Source organism: Arabidopsis thaliana, chromosome 2 (assembly GCF_000001735.4).
Source record: "Arabidopsis thaliana chromosome 2, partial sequence".
Lineage (NCBI taxonomy): Eukaryota > Viridiplantae > Streptophyta > Magnoliopsida > Brassicales > Brassicaceae > Arabidopsis > Arabidopsis thaliana.
Genome location: NC_003071.7, coordinates 15,053,339 through 15,069,605, shown reverse-complemented (window position 1 = coordinate 15,069,605; position 16,267 = coordinate 15,053,339). Strand labels below are relative to the sequence as shown.

Genomic DNA, 16,267 nt, shown 5'->3' with positions numbered 1-16,267 from the left:
ATTTAATTGAGAAAGGCCAAAAACCCTAATAAATCCCCCCAAAAAATTCAGTCACGACGTGAGACCCAATTCCTTTTCGTCAAATCATCTTCCTTCTCAATTCCCATTTTCTTATTCTTCGTTTTTCATTTTGTGCATTGTGTGTGTTTCTTACCAAAGGAGATGATTCGTAGCATTTTGTGAGAATTGATTAAATTATTCAGCCGACCTCGAGATCTTTCTCCCTTAGATCAGAATTCATTTGTGGGAGATTTATCTGTCTTTCTTCATGGAAGTGGTTATGTTGTTAGATAGGAGAGATCTTTGTCTCTATGAGATCATGTTAAGGGTTTTTTCTCTTGCGTGAAAAGGAAGGAAAAAAAGGAAGAAAAGGGACTTTTCCTCTCTATCTTTTTACGATTCTCTGTATACGTTTCTCGTGTAGATTATTGTATAGCATATAGTTGATTGGGAGATTTAGATTGTAGAAATGGGGAATGTATGTGTTCATATGGTCAACAATTGTGTGGATACGAAATCGAATTCATGGGTTCGTCCCACAGATCTCATCATGGATCATCCCTTGAAGCCACAACTCCAGGACAAGCCTCCTCAGCCAATGCTAATGAACAAGGATGATGATAAAACCAAGCTTAATGACACTCATGGTGACCCTAAATTACTTGAGGGGAAAGAGAAACCTGCGCAGAAGCAAACGAGTCAGGGACAAGGAGGAAGGAAGTGCAGTGACGAAGAGTATAAGAAGCGAGCGATTGCGTGTGCTAACAGTAAAAGAAAGGCTCACAATGTGAGGAGACTGATGAGTGCAGGGCTACAAGCAGAGTCAGTGTTGAAGACCAAAACAGGGCATTTGAAGGAATATTATAACTTGGGTAGCAAGTTAGGTCATGGACAGTTTGGGACTACGTTTGTGTGTGTTGAGAAAGGAACAGGGGAGGAATATGCATGCAAGTCGATTCCGAAGAGGAAGCTAGAGAACGAAGAAGACGTGGAGGATGTGAGAAGAGAGATTGAGATAATGAAACATCTCTTGGGGCAACCAAATGTGATCTCCATCAAAGGAGCTTATGAGGACTCAGTGGCTGTTCACATGGTGATGGAGCTGTGTAGAGGAGGTGAGCTGTTTGATAGGATAGTGGAGAGAGGGCATTACTCTGAGAGAAAAGCTGCTCATTTGGCTAAAGTCATACTTGGTGTGGTTCAGACTTGTCATTCTTTAGGTGTGATGCACAGAGATCTTAAACCTGAGAACTTTCTCTTTGTCAACGATGACGAGGATTCGCCTCTTAAGGCTATTGATTTCGGGTTATCTATGTTTCTCAAGCCTGGTATGTTTCTTACAAAACAGAGTTTTTTTTTTACTCTCACATTAGATAGATGTTATCCTGAGATATGTGTATTGTTGTTTAAAGGAGAAAACTTTACGGATGTGGTTGGAAGTCCCTACTACATTGCGCCTGAAGTTCTGAACAAGAATTACGGTCCAGAAGCAGATATATGGAGCGCAGGTGTGATGATTTACGTGTTACTGTCTGGTTCAGCTCCGTTTTGGGGAGGTAAGATTGTTACTTTGAACACAAACTATATATGTTTTTGGAGGTGTTATAATGTGTGTTTGTTGTATCAAGCAGAAACGGAAGAAGAAATCTTCAATGAGGTTCTGGAGGGTGAGCTTGATTTGACATCAGATCCTTGGCCACAAGTCTCTGAAAGCGCAAAAGATTTGATCAGAAAGATGCTTGAAAGAAATCCCATACAAAGACTCACTGCTCAACAAGTATTATGTAAGTCCCTAGAATCATGAAACTCCATAGTTTAGGCAGTTATAAAACTTAAATCATTTTATTTTCAGGCCATCCATGGATTAGGGATGAAGGAAATGCACCAGATACACCACTTGACACAACTGTGTTGAGTCGCTTGAAGAAGTTTTCAGCAACAGACAAGCTTAAGAAGATGGCTTTAAGGGTACCACATACAATAAAACCTTTTTGATTTGTTTTAGATGATTTTGATGAGAGAATATCTGATTATTAGTGTTGGACTTGCAGGTGATTGCAGAAAGGCTTTCCGAAGAAGAGATTCACGAGCTCAGAGAAACATTCAAGACTATAGACAGTGGAAAGAGCGGGCGAGTAACTTATAAAGAACTCAAAAACGGTCTTGAAAGATTTAACACAAATCTTGACAACTCTGACATCAATAGTCTTATGCAAATACCAGTAAGTAGACACTAGTACTGTCTTAATATATATGGATTTAGTAATTAGTTTGATTCATAGTTTTTCTTACATACTGGGATCATTTTTAGACGGATGTGCACTTGGAAGACACAGTAGACTACAACGAATTCATAGAGGCGATTGTAAGACTGAGACAAATACAAGAAGAGGAAGCAAATGATCGTTTAGAATCATCAACAAAAGTGTAATGAAGTTGGCGTGAAAGATATTGTTGTTGTCTGAAGAAGTGTAATGAGTACTCAAAACTGATGATGACGAATGTAAGTAAATGTGATGCATTCACTCACTTTAGTCTCTTAGAGCTGTTGTTATAAAAGTCTCCTAATCAAAGATCTAGTGTATTTCAACATTTCAAAAAACATAATCTATATATAATCTTTATCTTGTTACACTTTAGACTGTAGGAAACTACAAAAAGAGCCACAACAAATGACTATAAGAGAGGAGGCAGAACAAGGAGAAGATGGACACAAAGAGACCTCAAGAAAGTAAGTTGATGGATAAGTTGATAGATGGAAAGTCAAATGATTTTGATGTGTAGGTTTTTTTTTGTTTTGTTTATCATGTTCTTATAAAAGTTAGAGCAAAAAAAAAAATGAAAGATGTGTTTTGTTGTATATAGAAGTTGTAGTAGAAAGGATAAGGAGACACAATAAAACTTAGGTGATGTTGATGCTCTCAATACTTTGCCTTTGTGTATTGACCTTGAGGGTTATATTAGGAATAAGAAGAGTGATTATGTAACCCCCAAACAAACTTAATTTAGAAATAGTAGCCATTATCTTAAGCATGTTATCTCAAAACAACCATATAGTAAAATGTTTGGACGAATCCTGAATGATTGCAACGTGCATGAAAACATTGGAAAGCATAAAAATCTTGGAAAGAAGGGTCCAAAAAGATCTGACGGTGGAGAATTCAGACACAAGCCTACGTGGACGGAACAGTCATTTCTGGTCGAGACAGCTCACGCGCGGCTGGCGGCGAAAACATGGGACCCAAACGTGAAAACCAATCATGTGGAACGGTCTCGACACGTCAGCAATAACGGACGAAGTAATGGGGTCCACACGCGGCGGGTATGTCGTGGGGCTTATGGTTCGCTGTAACGGAGACCCTCTCCTCTCTCTCTTCTTCTCTCCCACGTTCTCCAAACACTTCTTCCTCAATCATTTGCTTTCTATTTACCATTATACCCCTTTATCACTCACTCTTTTGACCACATTATTGACCCTTTTTTTGTTGATTGCAACATAAATTTAGCAACCTAAACATTGGGAGTTTAGACTTTTAAGTATCTTGAGTATCTGTGATTATAGGGTGGGAAATCTACTGATTAGTTGTCTTATAATTTTAATTAATTTGAGTTCATTAGTGAGCGAGAGAGTGATAAAAAAAAGGTCAAAGACCTAACAAAAGAAGAGGGGGTGTTCCGGTAATTTGGTAATGGTTATTGTCTACATCTTCTCTCCTTTGACGTTGAAAAAGCCCATCTTTTTTCCTTTGCTCTCATTCCCACACAGAGAGGTACAACAAGACTCGTCGCTCTTCGCTTTTTCTTCTCTCTTTCTTTCTCTTGCCAGTAGTGTGATCTTACGAAGCTTTTAGTAGAGAAAAAGCATATACGCTTTGTCTTTCTTAATCGACTGATAAGGTACTTTTTGTGGAATTTTGCTTTTCTTCATTCACTTTGTCTTAGTTTCGACTTGTTTGGTTGATTCTACTTGTCTTGTTTCAGATTTAGATTTTGACTAGTGGGTTTGCTTTAGTTGTTGTCTACAGGAACAATGGTTTGGTTCAATCTGTTTTCAAAATCAGAGCTTTCGAATTTTAAACATTAAAACGGTTGGTTTGTTTTTATGAATATGGTGATAGGTGATGACTAGGTTGATGATCGTAGCGTTTTGTTGCAAATAATAAAAGTGATTGTTGACATTGCTATGTTACAATGTTTAGTCCTTAGGATCAGATGGAACAAATGGGTGGCTACTCAAAACAACAAGGTCCATTTTTAGTTTGATTAAGGGATTTGGATCTGAGCTTACTTCATCAACTTTGTCGGAATATACATTTGCTTTGTGTGGATTTGGAAGTTGTCCCTGAATGGCGTCCGAGGATTTGAATATTGTTGCGGAATCAAAGAAAGGGGAAGAGAATGTTATTGTTGATAATTCCAAGGACATGAATAGACCTGAGAATCTTGACTTATCTACTGAGAAAACTGATACTGCCAATGAGAATGGTCCAAAAGATGAAGCTTCTAAGCTGGTAAAGGTATAATGCTTCTTACAAGACTCGTTTTCTGAACTGAGTTTTGTTAGTCTTAACATTCTCTCTTCTGTGTCATTCTCTGTAGGAAGCAGACCTCCCTGAGTCTGGTACTTCAGTGAAGAGTAAAACAGCTAAGGATAATAAACCTGTTAAGAGAAAGTCAGGGACGTTTTCTCGGAGCCCGAGATTCATGTCTCAGAGCTCTTCATTTCCAACTAAAGGAGCTTATACTGATATTACTAGAAAGAGCATTGATGCCACAACATCAAAGACTAGTCTTAAACCCGTCGTTGCTGGTGGATCCAAACCAAAAGCCACTCCATCTTCAAGCAGCGGTGTTTCCGCAAAGCGCACCAGTTTAGTATCTGCGCCTCTCAAAAAGCAAACTATGGTAACTACTGAATCTGTTTTGTTAGTTGTTTGAAGCTTTCTTGTCAACTTACTAATCTTCTTTGTGTTGTGTCAGCCTGTGAAAACCATTTCTAAGGATGCAGCTTCAGGCCCTACTTCCAAGTGAGTCACAATATTTATCATTTCAAATACGTAACTGTGGAATGACATAAGCGACTAAGAAAATATGTGAAAGTGATGATCTGAATAGTCAACTAAACTGTTCTCCCGCGGCATTTTCAGATTAGGAGATGAAGGTTCTAAATCCATCAAAGAAGAAACTGCGGGGAAGGATGTCGAGGAGGCTGGATCAACCACCGCTGTGTAAGTTCTTTCTTTACCTTGTTTTTGGCATGTTTCCGTTAGTTTTTAATGTGAAAATGTGGCTGTAGATTACAGAAGTAAAACATATGTAAAAGTGTTTGCATCTGTAATTTTACAGGGTGGCAGATAAAGTATCTAACCCGTTGAAAGCTGAAATGGCAAGCAAGGACGACGAAGACACTCGTTCAACTACCACTTCGTATGCAGTTTCTTCATGATCTTCCATGTTTATTAATGATATATGTATCTCTATATATAATGTTTGGATGTTCAACAGAACTTCTACACCTCGTGGGCGGAGAAGCAGTGTTGGATCGGCATCTGGATTTTCGTTCAGGTTGGAGGAACGGGCTGAAAAACGGAAGGAGGTTGCTGCTAATTCTCATTCTCTATTCTTACAACATTTTCATTCTAACTTTTTCAAGTAAGTTTTTGTTTCTTCCTAACTTGTGTCTCCTTTGTCGGGTTTACCTTTCAGTTTTATATGAAACTAGAAGAGAAGATCCATGCAAAGGAAGTAGAGAAGACCAATTTGCAGGCGAAATCAAAGGTAAGCTTTATAAGACTCTTCTATAATGGAAGAAAACTCTTATTGGTCTGTGACATTTGTCATTTTTTGGGTTAAATGGATTGTGTTTGTTTAGGAGAGCCAGGAAGAAGAGATCAAAAGGTTGAGGAAGAGCTTGACGTTCAAGGCTGGTCCCATGCCCAGTTTCTACAAAGAACCCCCACCTAAGGTTGAATTGAAGAAGGTTTGCTTCTTTCTCTTCCTATGTGATCAAACTTGTGCTACACTATTTTTCTTATACCGTGCTCCATGAAAATGTTGCAGATACCAACTACTCGTCCTAAGTCTCCAAAGCTAGGACGCAGAAAGAGTAGCAGTGATGCAACAGGAGGTGAAGCCGCTCCTCGCGTGACAAAACCAAAAGACTCATCATCATCTACAGTGAAGAAACCAATAACAAAGTCTCAGCCAAAGCTTGAAACTCAAGAGAAATCAGTGAAGGCCAAAGAAAAGAAAAAGAAAGTGAAGAAAGAAGAAGCAGAGAAGAGAGGAGAAGAAGAGAAGGCTACTGCCGTGGCTGCGAAACCTGAAGAGCAGAAACCAAACTCCAATAACATCCAAGTGAAGGCTGAGATAATGGCGAGTGAGGTTGTAGTGGGAGGCTGAAGCAAAGAGAGCATTCAGCAGCGATGTCTAATGTCTGCTTCTTTTTTTCTTTCTTAAAGCATTAATGTGAATAGAGTTGTTGCATTGCGTCTACTTTTTTAAGAGTTTATACTTCATTCCTTCAGTTTATTTTTTGGAAAATTAAGCCTCGATTGCTTCTTAAGATGGTCTCAAATGTGTTGAACTCAAATATGTATCACGAGCATAGATATGTGTGAATTTGAAGTGTATAACAGTGGTGAGTTGTGCAAATAATTAATGTCTAAGGAGAGGCTAGTGGGGTCTTTATTTACAGCTGAGGTTTACTAAGGTCAGCTACAAATATCGATCCTTGTGGGGTATTCCGTATTTGCGACATGTTTTGTGGTGAATATGAGATCATGCTTTAGATCTACATTTCACAAACTTGAAATACTGTAATTCCTTGATTAGTTTTTCACCTTTTGTAATATCAAAACACATCATAACGTTTGACTTTGACTTACTATTAGATAGTTTTGTGAAATTCCAGAGAAAGAATTTAGTGATACATTCATTTGCAAAAGACTAGAGAGAATCAGGCTTTTAATACATGAGGACAAAAGCCACACCACAGCTCACCTGCCCTCGTGGCCAGTGCCCACTTACTCTTGTAATATCTTCTCTCACCGTCTTAATAGTAACATTAAAGATTCGTGTCCTAGGCTGTGAAATATATCATTCATCATCTCGCTGTAAAACATACATAGAAAAGTTCTTTTTTGTTTTAAAAAGCAAATAGTTCTCCAAAGAGTTTAATCATGTGAAATTTAGCTGTTTATATGTAATATGCCCAATTAATTACTGTTGATCTGAATACTTAATTCTCCTTTGTGTTTGGTTGGTTACACACAAGAATATTGTTATAATTTTTTTGCAAAGAATAAATAAATACGCTGACTTTATGACCAAGGTGAATAAATGTACATTATGCTAATTGATGTATACCATTATGTACATTGCAACTACCATTTCCAATCACACATTTTATATGCAACAAATATGTGACAGACATTTTCTATTTACAGAATTAGATATCAATAATTGATAGGAGAGAATGGAATAGAATAGAATAGGCACACAAATGGATCCTTCCTTTATTATTTCCATACAGATTGTATAACTTGTATTACATATTTGATTTCTCTAAACTCCTAGAACTTTTTTACTCACCCCCAAATAACAAACTTAATCAAAATCTACGTATATATATATATATATTTATGATAATAAAAAAATTACAAATAGAACATGCAAATAACAACGAACCCAAAAATCACATCATTTACATATTCAACTCTTTCTTTTTTTTTTCCACATGTTTACAGAATTAAGAATTTGGAAGCTTGGAATTTTTTTTTGATAACGTGTGAAATCACTGACACGGAATAAACCGTGACCCCATCATTCTACAAGCTACCTCCATCAATTTACCTGCATATATTATCATATCATCAGTAACTTTAATCAATGATTAAGTGCAAATGAATATATGATTAGAAACAAAACCCAAAAGACCAGAAAAAAAAGAGTTTGGTTTGGGTTTTAGTGAAAATTTAGACAAGCTGTCGTTAACGAACCAATGTGTCTCAATCACAGCTTGTCTTTTATAAAGAACAAATAAAAATCATTTTCCTTAATTTAATGATAATATGGGATTATTCGTCGGTGGGTTAAAGAATTAAAAAGAATAAAAGTAAGCGGAATATTAAAAAACAAAATTTGTTAAGAGAGTTTTGTCTTCATTCTCTCACAAGTCTCTACTTTATTCCAAATCCCACATGTTTTCTTACTTCTACTCTCATTATACGACCAAATTCATGGCTGCTAAGTGCTAATCTATGTGATTAATGTTTCATTCCACACATAAAGTTTAGTACAGTAATAAACTAATAAATGTTAGAATAAGAATTTTTGACACTCAATGACACAAAACAATGATGAATTTTTGTGTTTAGATGTCAATGTCAAATATTTATTGACCGAATAATTAGCGTCTAAAAATAATCGTAACAAAAAGAGTAAAGAAATGGAAAATTTATCTTTACCTCTTCTTGATTTAGAAACTTTCTTAACGACCGGAGCAGCTGGTTTAATCTCCGTCGCCGGCGTTTCCTCCTTCGGGAACAAGACTCCATCAATACCCTGAACTGAAATCCGACCGTCCGTGTAGATATCAGGATCAAACAAGTAAGCTGAACCATCACCGTGTCCGAATTTGACAGATCCATCAGCTTCTTGAGCCAACACTTTATGTGGGAATCTCAATGAATCATACTTCACTTTTCCGAATCTCCGAACAGCGTTGTACATACTCTCCTCTGTTTGATACTCCGGTATGATGTGGTAATACATAATTTGTTCAGGAGCACCTGGCTCGCTAAGCTGGTCCGTTGTGAGCTTAGCCATGGCTTCGTCGTTAGGAGCAAGAACGGTTAAAACGTAGCCTTCTGACACGAGTCGACCCATCTCAGTGGCTAAAGAGGTTAAGTTGACGAGTATATCAGCCATCTCGTTGTAGCCACCGTAATGCAAGAGAGTGTGGATGAAATCTTTAACTTGAGCATCGCCGTTGAAATGGCCACGTGGACCACCGGGTCCGGGAGCTGGAGCAGGAGCTAGGGAAGGACCTGGTGACATAGCGTCGTAGATTGGAAGAACCGGAGGAGCTCCGGCGGGAACGGCGGGAGATGGTTTCTTGAGACGGTGAGTTCTAGGGTCAACCTCAGGAGCTCCTTCTGGTATAACGGCGGAGATTGAACGGAGACTACGACGGCGGTTAAAATCTTCTTGAACAGAGCGAGGGATGAGAAGACGTTCGATGCCGTGAATGATACCATCGGGTCTAATGACGTCATCGGGTCGGATAATCTCAGCGGAATCTACTTTAAGAGTGTTGACGTCGACGGTGAGGTGGAGATGGTCGTTGGAGAGAGTACGGTGGTGATGAGAAAGAGAAGGCCATTGAGGAGAAGTGATTCGTTTAGGAAGAATGTGGAACATTAATAAAGATTGTAAAGATTTGAGGTTTCTTGGTTCGAGCAAGAAAGATTTGAAGAGTGGGTCTAAGTTTCGTTCCAAGGCATCGTTGCGTGGTGCGAAGATTGTGATGTTGTGTTTACCAACTGCTTCTTCGAGGGTCTGGAGAAGGAGAGCTTTTTCGACTAGTTCTGCTAGCTCTGTGTAGTGAGAGTCCAGGAGAGCTACGAGGACTGAGTTTGAGTTTATTTGACCCGGTACTGGTTTGTTATCGGGTAATGCGGTCGCAATGGAGGTGGTGAGGAAGAGGAGGAGAAGGAACTTTGTGGCGCCATAGGAGGAATCCATGGCGGTGGAGAGAGAGAGAGAGAGGGGAAAGAAGTGTCGGCACAATGAAGAAAGAAAAATGGTTTGGTGTTTTTTTGCTTGTGAAGAAGGAGAGAGAGAGAAAGAGAGATTCTGATGCTGATGTGAAGTTTCTTCTTTCTTTCATTAAAATTTTAATTTTTGAGTGGGTGTGTTTTTTGCATATTTTATTTTATATTTTTGGTAAGGGTAAAAAGTTGGGTCTACACGAGAAGCAAAGGTTATGTGTCGTGTCAAGTTGTTTGGCTTATGCCTAACTCGGAGCCTCTCTCTCAGACAAAAGGTTTTTACTTGCTTCTGTTGAACAACTCAGCACTATGCCTCTGTCTTCGAGCCTCGTGTCGTGTTCTGACTCGGTCGATATCTGAACTTCACTTGAAGTTAGAACTTTCCATCTTTGTATTTTTTCTTGTAAACAACAGATCAAAACGTACGACTCAAACAATTGTAAATCCAATTATTAGCTGCAATGTGTGCTATTTACTATGATTAACTATTATACAACATATGTTGTCACGTTGAAATTTGATTTGCATTTCGAATTTTAAAATACTATGGTACTACTTATGCTTCATTGATACAACAAAATTCCATTCTTCGTGGCCACTTCTTTTGTTAATAAATTCTTGAGACTTTATCTTTTGTACAACCATTGAGACACAAAAACTACGTTAGGTGATTAGTTAGCAAAATAGATAAATCAAATTCGTTTTCAGAGGCTCGGCCACCAACGTACGTGGATCCAATCATTTATATTTTATATGACGGTCGATCGGTTCATTATTCCAAAACCAAAAGATTATTAGTCAAATATTTCAGTAAATTGTTAAAGATTTATCGATTGGTTTGTATGTCATAATAACTCTCATGCCGTCATCGTCTGTGAGCTTCCATATATTGTATCTTTTTTTCATGGGTTTCCTCTTTGTCATTCTTTACAAACTTTTTGTTTGTTTGTCCATATTCTCAAGATACTAAAAATCATTTACTTAGCTTAAAATCATTCATTTTTAAATTGCTCCAGTCGAACACATGCGAAGTTTTCTCTGGATGTACTAGAAGAAAGCCTAATAAGTGAATCTTCGGTGATAAACATAGTCGAATGTTATAGCATTGTTAAAAGTGTTTATGAAATGAAGTTACATTGTAATCCATTTTCGTGGGTGAAATTATAGAGAAACCCCTATCCAAATGACTTATAGTTTATACTTTCTAGACCCATGAGTCTCATATAGCAATAAACAACACATTTTATTTTACTACATATTGAAATCATTGTAAGAAAACCAGTGAAGGAAGGTAAGATGTCTTTAGTCTAAATGTATCGATTAAAACTTTTGATCTAACATTGTGTCATTTTTCAAGAATCTTTGTTTAAAAGACTTAAGACAAATACATCCAACATAAATCTAATTTTATCTTTTTATCCTATATATCACACATAAATATGTCGTCATAATGAATAAAACACACATCTTGTGATGGGGATCTACATCTACTTGATCAATAAAATGAATATACAAGTTACAAGTTTTGTGAGACAGATGTAAAACAAGTTTTTACCTTTTACGCAAAAGTCATAACGTATGATTTGCTAATGGTACGTGTGGTGAAAAAGCGCGTAAAAAGTCGTAACGTATGATTTGATAATATAAAAATAAATCTCGTTTTGGATCAAATAAAATAATTTTTTTAATAAAACTCGTTTTCGACGTTAATAAATGATCTGAAACGGCGACGTTTCTCCTGCCGTTAGATTTGCCATCGCCGTCGAACCGACACTGTCTTTGGTAGTTGGCTTTCTTCTTTGATTCGAAGCTCCGTTCCCAGTCAGTCCCACCAACATTATATAGAGAAGAAAAACATTTATTGGTATTCATTTTAATATTTTCAATTTCTTGATATTAAATTTGGCCATAGAGCTCCTCCTCACTCGTAACAGAAACGGAATTCTTCACTATTAAGTTTTTCTTAATCATTTTAATTTATTAGGTGTCAATATATATGATTCCATTATTTCGAAAAGAAAAGTCAATTGGTGATTTAAAAGGTTTTTTTCTATTAGAGAAAGAATATAAATTTGACAATAATTGAGAAAAAGCATGCATTGTATATAAACTTTTAGGGTAGATGCGAGATGCATGGCCATTCGAGATATTATGAAGATCTTGTAATATGACATTATTAATCAAAGTATCCCTGCAATTAATTTACCATTGATTCATACTAATTCATTCTTATAAAATTAAAGATTGATAGGACAAATATAAATTCACGTCCTTACATTGGTATGTTGTAGTTACTAATTTATATTGTTTACCTAACTAGAAACCCATTTATGGTTTCAGGGGTACTGTTAGGCGGCACTGTTTCTAGCAGTGATGATTGATCGACTATTAGATTGTTAATCGACCAGGATTTGTATTACTATCGTTGTAAGTCATAATCCATATTTTAACCAATGCATGTTGTTGGAGAAAAAAACAAAAAAGAAGCTAAATATATGTTCTCCCCAAAAATGTAAACTCCAAATCTGCCTGGGCTTTATACCAAAAGCCCAAGTACTACGTCATCTTGAATCTTTCTTTTGGCTGGTTCTAATTAATACGCTAGTGTACCAATTTTGGCTGGTACTAATTATACGCTACTCGAGATACGAATGAGAACATCAACAACACATCTACATCTACGTCCATTGACAACTTGGCATAATAAAAAAAAAAAGACATGGAATGGGGTATGTGGTCCGGTCTAGCTCCTAATTTTGTGAAGAGCGGTGTACACTTAATATTTACCAAATAAGGAAAACAAATACACAGAAAAATTCATGTGTTGAATGTTGACTTCATCTTTCATCCTCCAACTTTGATGATTTGCGAAAACTCCGGCGATACTCTTCGTTGTTCCCTGACGGCTCCACCATATCTTCTGCAAAGCTCACTTTCTTTTTCTTTTTCTTTCTTTCCTTAGTAGGAGGTTCGAGCTTGTCCATGTAACCAGAGAGGAGACGCTTGTGAAGCTGAGCTGCAAGAAGCACCACGCTTCCAGAGACGGCGAAGACTGTCATGAACCCAATTGAGCTCTCCATCTTCTTGAGATTTTGTTGCTGTTAATTTAGATGAGAGAAGAAAGAGATTAGAAGATATTTTGACATGATCGAAGTTCCGAGGAAGGGAAGCATTGTGATGAAATTAATAACTCTCTTCTTTTCCAACTTATGAAACAGTTATAGAGGAGAGTTGAAACTTGAAAAAGAACAAAAGAAAATAAATAATGGCGTGGAAGTGGAAGGTTTTGAAATTAATGGTTGGTGGACTTTTTTTTTTTGTAGGAATTTGTAATCTTCTGTCGACGTTTTTAGTAACAATTTTAAAATATCAAATTACGAACTTTGACTATTTGGACTAATGTAAATATGAAAACTAAAACAATACTAATGGCTTCGTAACATAGCAACGAACTAAGACGATTTGAGGTTGTCTACTAGGAGTACTTACTTAAGATATGTTGCACGAGTCTTGTTTCTTCTATAATTACTGAATTTTTGTCATGTATCCACTTGAGCTTAGGGCTTGTGATTTTTGTTCGTCCAATTTCAAATCTCTCAAGGTGATTTTTTTTTTTTTTTTTTTTGCTATGTCTTTCTATAAGGTGAATAAATTCTTTTATAAGGGGATTACACTAATTCGTAATCCAATTAGGAATAAGCTTTTCCGAAGTCCAAGTGGAGTAGTAATATTTGAGAGAATTGATTATAATAGACTTTAGACCTTTAAATATGTGATTTTATATGTAAACTAATACTAATGAATTGACTTAATCAATTCAAAAAAATGCCAAATGGATAATATCATATACTATAAAGGGGTATACAAAGAAAACTGTGTTAACTTGGAGTTATAGATAATATGGATTGTAGAATGAGTTTTGAGATCCAAGTTTTATGAAGACAATGTTTTATTGGATCTCATGTGTTTTTATACCGAAGTTCCAATGATTTAAGGCAGAGATCATAAGACGAGAAAGAGAAGAAGAAGTCTTAATCTGTAGAGAGATGATGTTACTCAGATGATCCAGCTGCTATCATCCTTCACCATTGTTTCTTTCGACCAGGTTTGTTGTACATGTTCCCACACCAATCCCTCCCCTTCCTGCACATTCCGCGATATCGATCATCAACAAAATTCTAAGAGCTACTCTTATAACACAATCTCATACCTTTGAGGTGAATTTGACAGTTGTTGTGCAGCATCTTCGTTCGTCCCCTGCAAGAGAAAGTATTGTTATATTCTGATGGGATTTGAGTTATAGATGATGCAGGTTTAGGCAATAAGGCTTAGCTTACCATCTTGCTCCCATTTATCAAGCTTTACTATCCATGTCCCAGGAGTAGTGTCTGTTGCCAGGACTTGATCTGCCCAAACGCGAAACTTCTTCCCTTGTTTGTCTCCATGGTACTTGCGCAGCTCATCGATGGTATCTCTCAGAGATTTTTCAGTACCAGATGGATGGACAAACACACCACCGGGGTGCTGAAAGAGGTTGACACAACAAGAGTCAGGTATTTAATCCAACTGCAATACATTATCTAAATTCGGTTATATACTCACAACTGAAGCTTTGAGGCTTGCTGTGTATGCCTCAGAGTTCTCAACCTCGCCCCGTCTCCATCTCTCGTAGAACAAAAAAAACTTCACAACCTCGTGACCAGGGTTCACATTCTCCACCTTGATCTCTAAGAAATCAGAGACATCTCTTGGAGAAAGGTTCGGACCAAGCTTGAAGTGACCAATGGCTTGTATAATCCCACCTGCACACCTCTCCTTTGCATGGATTACCTTAGGGTTGTCTTTTGCATTTTCAGCATGCCACTTCAACAGCTCTTCTTGAGCATTGCTTACCTGGGAACGAACTAACAGATTTCAACATTGCGATGAAAATATAATATTTCAGAGACATGGTGAACCATGATTGAAGAGCAACCAACCATAACACCATAAACATCGGGAATACTAAACAGCTCAGCATCATTCCCAGAGTCGCCACAAGCAAGAGTATTGACAGGGAGTTTCCCCTCAGTCTTCAGTTTCTTCAGCAGATATGCAAGCGCTTGTCCCTTTCCGGCACCTTGTGGTAAAATATCCAAATCCATACCTCCACTGTAAATTATTTTGACATCCAGCTGATACAACCAGCATAAACCATTTCAATAAAGTCACGGTATCTCAAGGTAAATCACAGTTCCTACAATAACATTATCAAAGCAAACTCACCCCACGTTTCAGGAACCTCTGTGATAGCTCCTTAGTAACTTCCTGAGCCTTACTCTTTTCAACATAAAAGCTAACCTTGTGTGGCCTCTGCTCAGTTTCTGCCTACAAGCAGCAATCAAACTCATGTCATTGAACCATTGCAAGATTGTGAGACAAAAACACTATGTTTCGAGCCAAAGAGTACCTGAAGCTTTAACTCAGGGAAGTTGCTAGCTTCTTGTTTGACAATACCCAAATCCCATTTATTGTTCAGAGCCTCAACCCAACCATGATCAGGAACCATAGAGTTACCATAAGTAATCTCAGTTCCTACAGACATAATGGTAATATCAGGGGTCAACAAAGGTTTCTCCTTTCTGAGTTCTTTATACAATGTCGGTGATCTTCCCGTAGAAAACACAAGAAGAGAGTCATGGCGATAAGCGTGTTCCCACAACGAATTGAATCTCAGCAGAGATAGATTCTCAGGATCATGATGATCAACCTACACAAACAATCACATCAATCATTCAATCAAACAAACTTTTAAAAAGACGTAAAAATGGCAGCTTTATACCATAGTATGATCAAGATCAGAGACAATCATCAAACGAGGAGGAGATGTTAGACGCTCCATGATTGCTAATATCGTCTTCCTGAAGTTAGCATATTCGTTAATTCAATATGATTTCTCAAATTCAATTAAAGAATACAAAAAGTGGATCATCACTAAATAAGTACAGATTGTACACACTCTATCTATGGAGTATCAAAACCTGTAATTGAATTCAACAAAAGTATAATGAAACACATGAGACTGAAAACATGAATCAGTCAGAGATAGTGATTGGAATTAGAAGAACACTCACAGAGCAGGATGCAAAATCGAATATAATAATATATGAAGAAAAAGATGAAAGTGAAGAGAAAACTTTGTGTACCCAGAGAATCTGATTTTGCCACAAATTCGGATCGATCTCGAGCTCTTCTCTTGGCCTTTCGTTTGCTTTTTGTGCGATCGAAAGATGGTTGCATTGCACGTGTAGGTGTAATATATATCCAACGGCTACGGTTACACGTTACTAATCGTTTTTATTAATAAAATTAAATATATATACTTTACTAATGAATTAAGTATATACTGTAACTGGCAACAGAGCAGATTACTAGAAACGCCGAATGATGTCACCAATTTTCTTTAATATATTCAAAGGTTTGCTTTCCTTTTTTTTTTTAACACAAAACCACAA

The 16,267-nt window shown here is 37.2% G+C and overlaps 5 protein-coding genes and 2 long non-coding RNA genes across 13 annotated transcripts; 3 read left to right on the top strand and 4 right to left on the bottom strand.

Annotated features, from left to right (window-relative positions):
* Window positions 1-246: 246 nt before the first annotated feature.
* CPK25 (calcium-dependent protein kinase 25) lies at window positions 247-2,992 on the top strand. 2 transcript variants are annotated; one of them, NM_001336578.1, is made up of 7 exons: window positions 247-1,328; window positions 1,413-1,556; window positions 1,632-1,784; window positions 1,853-1,968; window positions 2,052-2,222; window positions 2,312-2,503; window positions 2,641-2,992. In NM_001336578.1, exons 1-6 carry the CDS (start codon window positions 470-472, stop codon window positions 2,429-2,431), a joined length of 1,563 nt encoding a protein of 520 aa, NP_001318361.1. In that variant the 5' UTR covers window positions 247-469; the 3' UTR covers window positions 2,432-2,503; window positions 2,641-2,992. The 2 variants fall into 2 exon arrangements, with proteins under 2 accessions (NP_001318361.1, NP_181133.1); NM_129148.2 differs by having other exon boundaries at window positions 2,312-2,992.
* AT2G08775 lies at window positions 2,644-3,493 on the bottom strand. Its single transcript, NR_140407.1, has one exon. It is a non-coding gene; the product is annotated as an other RNA (long non-coding RNA).
* A 56-nt stretch (window positions 3,494-3,549) lies between these two features.
* On the top strand, window positions 3,550-6,750 carry AT2G35880 (TPX2 (targeting protein for Xklp2) protein family). 3 transcript variants are annotated; one of them, NM_129147.4, is made up of 10 exons: window positions 3,550-3,897; window positions 4,200-4,517; window positions 4,600-4,905; window positions 4,981-5,027; window positions 5,148-5,228; window positions 5,347-5,427; window positions 5,506-5,596; window positions 5,707-5,778; window positions 5,873-5,980; window positions 6,061-6,725. In NM_129147.4, exons 2-10 carry the CDS (start codon window positions 4,347-4,349, stop codon window positions 6,400-6,402), a joined length of 1,299 nt encoding a protein of 432 aa, NP_565829.1. In that variant the 5' UTR covers window positions 3,550-3,897; window positions 4,200-4,346; the 3' UTR covers window positions 6,403-6,725. The 3 variants fall into 3 exon arrangements, with proteins under 3 accessions (NP_565829.1, NP_001325399.1, NP_001325400.1); NM_001336577.1 differs by having other exon boundaries at window positions 3,550-4,088; NM_001336576.1 differs by having other exon boundaries at window positions 3,605-3,897; window positions 3,982-4,517; window positions 6,061-6,750.
* Window positions 6,751-7,483: 733 nt separating this feature from the next.
* Window positions 7,484-9,843, bottom strand: FLA16 (FASCICLIN-like arabinogalactan protein 16 precursor). Its single transcript, NM_179922.2, has 2 exons — window positions 8,469-9,843; window positions 7,484-7,854 (listed from the first exon to the last, which is right to left on the bottom strand). The coding sequence occupies exons 1-2, from the start codon at window positions 9,745-9,747 to the stop codon at window positions 7,796-7,798; spliced, it is 1,338 nt and encodes a 445-aa protein (NP_850253.1). The 5' UTR covers window positions 9,748-9,843; the 3' UTR covers window positions 7,484-7,795.
* Window positions 8,506-10,269, top strand: AT2G35859. Its single transcript, NR_140730.1, has one exon. It is a non-coding gene; the product is annotated as an other RNA (long non-coding RNA).
* Window positions 10,270-12,179: 1,910 nt separating this feature from the next.
* AT2G35840 (Sucrose-6F-phosphate phosphohydrolase family protein) lies at window positions 12,180-16,123 on the bottom strand. Of its 4 annotated transcripts, NM_001202758.1 has the most exons (10): window positions 15,887-15,972; window positions 15,595-15,673; window positions 15,223-15,522; window positions 15,039-15,140; window positions 14,753-14,947; window positions 14,376-14,666; window positions 14,111-14,297; window positions 13,984-14,030; window positions 13,830-13,916; window positions 12,180-12,871 (listed from the first exon to the last, which is right to left on the bottom strand). In NM_001202758.1, the coding sequence occupies exons 2-9, from the start codon at window positions 15,652-15,654 to the stop codon at window positions 13,830-13,832; spliced, it is 1,269 nt and encodes a 422-aa protein (NP_001189687.1). In that variant the 5' UTR covers window positions 15,655-15,673; window positions 15,887-15,972; the 3' UTR covers window positions 12,180-12,871. The 4 variants fall into 4 exon arrangements, with proteins under 4 accessions (NP_001189687.1, NP_973609.1, NP_565828.1 ...); NM_201880.2 differs by lacking the exon at window positions 12,180-12,871 and having other exon boundaries at window positions 13,399-13,916; window positions 15,887-16,123; NM_129143.4 differs by lacking the exon at window positions 12,180-12,871 and having other exon boundaries at window positions 13,399-13,916; window positions 15,959-16,123.
* Window positions 12,611-12,853, bottom strand: AT2G35850 (uncharacterized protein; the record flags this gene model as incomplete). The annotated part of the gene is made up of 1 exon (NM_129144.1): window positions 12,611-12,853. The coding sequence occupies one exon, from the start codon at window positions 12,851-12,853 to the stop codon at window positions 12,611-12,613; it is 243 nt and encodes an 80-aa protein (NP_181129.1).
* Window positions 16,124-16,267: the final 144 nt, after the last annotated feature.